General features: G+C 45.8%; 1 protein-coding gene across 3 annotated transcripts in view; it reads right to left on the minus strand.

The window, feature by feature from the left end:
- Nucleotides 1–1,902, minus strand: part of LOC108162760 (laminin subunit alpha-1) — a 75,131-nt gene extending 73,229 nt beyond the window's left edge. For 2 of the 3 annotated variants that reach the window (XR_004472775.1, XM_017297643.2), the window contains exons 1-2: nt 1,670–1,902; nt 156–1,619 (exon numbers count right to left, since the gene is read on the minus strand). Coding sequence is in view for 2 of the 3 variants with exons in the window: in XM_017297643.2 (XP_017153132.2) it covers nt 156–597 (442 nt within the window). In the remaining variant the exon portion in view is untranslated. The remainder of the gene's footprint in view (nt 1–155; nt 1,620–1,669) is intronic. The other variant, XM_017297642.2, reaches the window with a different exon arrangement.
- Between the last annotated feature and the right edge of the window lie 4,748 nt (nt 1,903–6,650).

A 6,650-nucleotide genomic window follows, 5' to 3' on the forward strand; every position in this document is an offset into this window, starting at 1 on the left:
ACCAAATATGGAGCCGAGACACGCTGCACACGACCAGATCAGAGATCGGAGATCGGAGACCGGAGACGGAGACCAGGAAGCCAAACCCGAGCAACTCGAGCAAATCGATCAGAGAACCATATTTAGAAGACTTGACCATAGTTATAGGCACTTACCATTGGCATTCGGCCTGCCGGCTCCCCCTGGCCTCTGCAATCGCCCGTTGCGGCGACGCTGCGATGATTTTTTCTTGGCGAGGGACTCCGACGAGTATGGGGATGATGAAGTCACCGTTGAAGTTGACTCCTCCTCCGAAATGTTACTTTCTATGAGGAGGCCACTCTTGGTTTTCCGCCGCCGCATTGATTGCGTCGACTGCGTCGATTGCTTCTTCTGGCTCTTCTGCTGGATGCGCGCTCCTGTCCAGGAGACAATGCTCTGCGACAGCTCCTGGGAGCTATCGTTGAGAGCTGGCAGGTCGTATTCCTTGAGCATTTGGGCTGGGGACAGGCCGTGTAATCGCTTGCCCTTACGCTTGGCCTGGCAGTCGATGGCAAACAGGACCAGGAGCAGGACCAGGCCCAGGTACCCCCGGATGAGTGGCTGTCTGATTTGCATGTTAAATCTTTTGAAGGCACTAACTAGCAACACATTTCCCACTTTCGACTTTGAACTTGGAACTATTTTAAATTATTAGATTTTTTCCTTCTGCCACAGAAAGCCTATTCAGCCTCAAGCTTCACATTGCTTGATATTTTCATTCATAATCTGATTAATACTCGTATGCACCACACAGATTGTAGTTTTTGTTGCTGTATTATTTGCTTGCAGCTCATTTACGATTTCCGCTTGAATTTTTTATTTCGATTTGCACATTTCTTGCACATTTGCTCTTGCGAATTTCTCACTTTTATTTTGCTGCAACTTCTCTACTCGAACATTTTTGCGCTATTTAATTTTATTTTGGCTTCAGACACATTTACACTTTCCCGCTCGGCGACAGGCACAAATTTCTTCTGCAGCTATTTCGGTCTCCCCCTCGATGTGCGGCGGATAGAAGCGAAACGAGACGAAACTCAACAGCAGAAGCAGCAGCAGCACTTTCGATCTTGTTGCAGGCCCTCGGCAATTGCATAAATTGCTTTTGCATTCATTACTTTATGATTATTTGCAGTGGCTTATCGCTTAATTTCCATTTAACTTTATTGCACTCTCATATATCGCACTGCAGCACTACTCGAAGGCACTATCATCTAGAATTCACCCATCACAACCGGAACGGAACGGAACCATAGGCGGCGCGTGTCTCTCCGTCCTACGCAAACGACCGTCAAATTCGAAATGCGAACTGGTGCCGTTCGTTCATTCGAATGCTTGCACTTCGGGCCGAACGAAACGAGCGGTCGCTCGTTTCTGCGCGAGTGTGTGTGTGTCGACACGATCGCATTCGGGAAGTTGCACTCAAAACGAACTGTACTGGAGACTGGAGACTGGAGAAAAGCCGACGAAACAGACGACGTCGTATGGGCATACCACGGAGTAGGTATCTGCTGATTATATTGATAGTCCTTTGCCACTTTATTCCACGAGGATAGAGGATCTACAACGCCAGCGATCGCAGAGGCCCTTTAATTCTATTTCTGTGATTGGTTACTTTAGTTATTGCTTAGAAAAATACTATCACACAGACCAACAGGTGTTGAGAAATCTTACACTTCTGATCATAATTGGGGATTTCATTGATCTTTCCGTTGAAGTGTTATATTGTGATATTCTGTTAACTGAAAAAGGAAACAGATACCTTGGAAATCCAAAGTAAGTATACAAGTGCTACGGATGCCTTTCTGTTCATGTAGACAGTCCAATCAATACAACGCAACAGCTCAGGATAAGAATATACTTAATGGATTGTTATGGTATATTATGTTATACTAGAAACACCTAATGATAATAAGAAAGTTTGAGTTATAATGGCTCCAGCACACTAATCCTCAATAAATTCCTTCAATTCCGTTACCAAAATGATTTAAATAAATCTCTCTCTTATTTTAAGATTCTTTGTTTTTTCAATGCCTGCTTTTTCAATTTTGAAACATTCTAAACTGACTTACGATCCACCGATAGTTTCGTTCTCTTTCGATGTCGGCACACTCTCTTTGGTCAGTGCCAGTTCTCTTTAGCTCTGGTCTTTCAATGTTTACCTGTTTCTTCGAGAAACGATGACCAATTCGCTTGAATTTACCCGGGGTATCGGCTAACTAGGGAACAAATCCGGCACTCAACCGTGGGGAAACTCCCGGTGCGTTAAAGAAAATATTTGTGGTCCTTGAAGCCCTTGTCTTTGTTGTCGGCTCCTTGTTTTCTTTCCCTGCCTTCGTCACTTCTTGTACAATGTATTGTTTGTCAGGCAATTCGATTTGACAGTTTGGCGGAGGTTGAGGGTCTAAACGGCCTGCTGCTGCTGCTTCTGCTCCCTCGACTCTAAATGTCCTACGGCCATTTATGATTATCCTTGCGGTGATTTTGTTGTTTCCCTCGGCGAAGCAGCAGGTGAAGAGCCAGGCCCTGAAGGTGCGCATCGAATTGTGGCACTTAACGCCGGCTCGAACGCTCTCGTATCTGAAAGATACAAATGCCGGCTGCACTCATGCGAGAGCTCATCCTTCGCCGTTTTACGGTGGCGCACGTTTCATGTTGCCCGCGGCTATTTGCAGCCCAATCGTGTGGCACTTACATAAATACCTCGTTGCTCCTAATAAGTTTGCGTTCCATCCGATGTCGAACGTACGATTATCTGCAAGTGAGCAGAGCAGAGCAGAGGCCCTTTTGTATCTGATGCAATTTGTTGTTGCCGCTGCCGCTGCTGCTGCACTTCGGCACAAAGGGCATTTGTCGAAGCGTGAAACAGCAGTTTCACGAGCCCGCTAAAAGAGCTGCAATTGCCGGGGATTGGGATCGGCATCGGCATGCCCAATCCCTTGGCATCCATCCCATGACAAGGATTGAACTAACCTGCGCCCACACCATCTCCTCCATCCCGCACTTATCCATTGTCGTTGCGCCGTTTAAATTGGTTCGTTTACCAAAAACGAGAACCAAACCCAAGGCGGCATCAACATGAAACGAGCTCGAACGCGATTGGAGAGAAAGAAAAAGGTCTCTCCTCTCAGTGTGTACGGGTTTCTGGAGGCTGTGCGCACTGCGCATGCCCAGCGCTGGTTTAAGTGCCCGACGTACTTGAGGATAACGATGTGTACGCAGAGGATAACCATGTCCATGACGGGGATGATGATGTTGCTGTTGCTGAAGCTATTGCCGCTGATTTCGGCGTGATTTATGCATCTTAATTGAAATGATGGCTTACAAATTGTTTGGCGCAAGTGCGCAACAGGAAGAGAGGCGGGAACGAAGCCACCGAAAGAGACGGTGAGAGGACACTTCTGGCCTTGGGATGCCAATGGAAGGAATGAAAGGGATGTTTTAGGCTAAGAATGCGTCATTGAAAAAGTGGAACAGGACTTCCTGCCGGCAGTTCCACTGAAATTGGTCTTTAAGTATTGGAATGTCATAAGAGAGATTGAAAAACAATCTGTCTAACCCAGGGAGGACTGGTTTTCTTGATCCTCCTTCTCGAATGGGTTACCTTGAATGCAAAATCACCACAAAATCACATTACCTTGAATGATAATTGAAAATGAAATGAGAGCTTAGCGAATTAATAACATCCTTGCCCTTCACATCACGACATCTGTTCTACTCTGCCTGCTAACGTACATTTGTTATATATTTATTTTAATTCTCATTATTAGTTAATTTATTTGGCTGCAGTTTAACTCTTTCTAGGGAAAATGTCGAATACAGTGAAAACTACAATTACCAGGGATATTACCGAGTAATTGTTTTTCAATGGATGACCCACCCATCCATTCGCCACACGACCCACTGAGAGCTGCACGACCATTACCCGTTGCTGCCGGTTGCCGGCATACCATTCACTGGATACAAATCGCATTCCCCAACCTTTCACACACTGCAAAAACAGAACCAAGCCCACACACATTTGTACATACATATATTCAATTTTCTAATAGCCGCCTCCTAATCAAAACTAAGGCATCGAAACTTTATCCCAATCGTCGTTCTCTCTATATCTTCCCTGTTGCTGTTGCTGTTTCTGTTTCTGTTTCCTTTTCTATTTCTGTGTGACTCGGGCAGCTCGAGGCGCAAAACCAATTAAGCAGAGAGCTGAAAACAAACACACATTGAGCCAGGCTGTGCCCGGCCAGGCCAGAAAGAGCTGGAAACAAATAAGGAAGTATTCATGAGGATCATCGTCTGCGATCTCTGCTCCTTGCGCCAGTAGCCAGTAGCCACACTGTGGAAAACCAAATAAAATCAAATGAAATTTACCGCCAATGCCAAAAGCCCGAAGAGAGTCGCAGTCCAAGTTGGGGAAGCGCCAAAACGTTAAATACAATTCATGGCGCTCACGAGCGGAATTTAAATTATGCCCAATTAGAGCTAGGTGCTTGCTCTGTCTCTGACTCTCAATCGGACTGGGCTCTGTCGCTGGCTCTGGCTATGGCAGTAGCTGTAACTGTGGCTTTTCCGTCTCGACTAGGCCTGGTTCGAGCTATTCCTGTGGGGCATTTGTGCGACTCCGAGTGGAGATAGACAGACGAACAGGCGGACGCACGGACGTACAGACGCGCAGACGGACGGGTGGGCGTGTCATGTGTGGGGCATGTTCGTGTGGTAAAGCGCCAAATTGATTTCGATCGCCCAGAGGGGGTCTTCTCCCATCCCAGCCCCAGCCCAGCCCCAGCCCCAGCCCCAGCCCCCTCCTAATGTTTGTTTCTAGTAGTTGCCACCACACAGTTCCCCGTTTGTTAACTCTCACATGTCCCTCGGATTGTTCATGTTTTTGATGGATTATGCGTTGACAGGCTTCGGGAGTTTTGTAGAGCGCCACTGATTGTCTTTCCTCCTCCTCCCCAAAATGTGTGTCTGTCTGCCTGCCTGCCTGGGACTGCCTTGGGAACTGGTCTTGTTATGTAAATTGCCGACGAGTTTCGGTCCCAGTATCGGTCTCGTGGGTGAAGTGTTGTCCAAGTGCTAACAAGGCAAGTCAAGTACGATCAAGACCATAAGCTAGTGTTGTTAAATGGAAATGCCTGGCAGTATTTTTGGTGCATTTACCATGAAAATTAATGGTTACAGCGTGGGAACAGATCCTTTGAGTGGGTGAATGCTTTTTGCTTCGAGAATGATGCATCTATTAGTCACAAAATCACACGTTTGTGGCAGTTTCATAAAGAATAAAGATCTAATTGTTATTTGAAATGAAAGAAATGTGAGCTTTCAGATATCCCATACGTTTGCTTCACTTATCCATATTGAAATTTCCCACCTGGAGATAGGTTTTTCCACATGAAATTGGATTGCCTAATTAAATTACCTTGAGTGACGCCCCTGGCTCTGATTTTCCGATTGTAGACCTTCTGCCCGCTCTGTCCATGGTTGCCCGAAAACACCTGGAAACCAGAAAACGAACCCACAATTATAACTTAATTTTACAACATTTTTCAAGTGGCGCAGTCAAATTAATTTCCCATAAAATTCTCTAATTAGTAGCTCCATTCAAAGCGCCGCTCAGGGGCACAGCTGGTGGCTACATACCCCAACATCCATCCACTTCCACTCCCCGCCGCACCAAACAGAACCGCACCGAGCCAAGTGTCAATATCCAAATGCGCTGCATGACACTTAAAAGGTCATAAACTTTGGATGAACTGAACCCTTTTTCGGCTGGGTAAAAAGAGGCGTTAACATCTTCTTGTTGTGGAGGCAGTGAAAAATTAGTAAATACATTTTCCTCTCACAGGGTGGTCGAGGTTTTCGGTTTTTCAAGAGCCTGACGACTCGAGTGGTTGCCTAAAAAGTTGTTTCTATTGGGCTGCATCTTCAGTTGATCCCTCAGTTGATTAGGAATTCGGTTGGCATAATTTTGTCATTTCAAAGGAATTTCTGAGAAGATGTTTTGGGGCAGGTTGCGTCTGCGCATAATACACTGGATCGAAGGAGTTTCGTTATTCGTTTTTATGGGACTACAAGATCGTAAGAGATGTTTGGTATGCATAGTCATGTGGCGGGGTTACAAGTGGCTGAAGTCGGTGATTTGATGGCGGAACATGCATATTGAGAAGGGTTCTAGGGGACCCAACGAGTGATGGAATATTCTATTACTGAAATGCTTATTATGAAAGAGAACACAGATAATAAAATTCACTTCGAGTTCCTCTTATCCTTTTTCACATCGTACAGAAATTTATTTCTAATTTCATTTCATTAAAATTCAATTATAAGATCCCCATGATTTCATTGGTTCAGCTAATCTTCCCGCTAAACACAGAGATTAGCGCAGTCTAGCACAGCTATTAGTTCCAGAAATATATATGGATGCTCGTATTTCTTTGGAGCCAACATATACTTTCCTGCTTGCCTCGGTTCCACTCCGTCCAACGAAAGGGAAATGCCAGATCACGCCCAGAACTGTTCGACGTTGCGTGACGAGAGCGGGCAACCTTTCTGCGTTTAGTAGGTCACCCAAAGAGCTGGGTCCGAGATGGGGGCCATGTGGAGATGTGTCTGGGGGAGCTGTGATTCGAGGC

This window comes from Drosophila miranda, chromosome 4, assembly GCF_003369915.1.
Source record: "Drosophila miranda strain MSH22 chromosome 4, D.miranda_PacBio2.1, whole genome shotgun sequence".
Lineage (NCBI taxonomy): Eukaryota > Metazoa > Arthropoda > Insecta > Diptera > Drosophilidae > Drosophila > Drosophila miranda.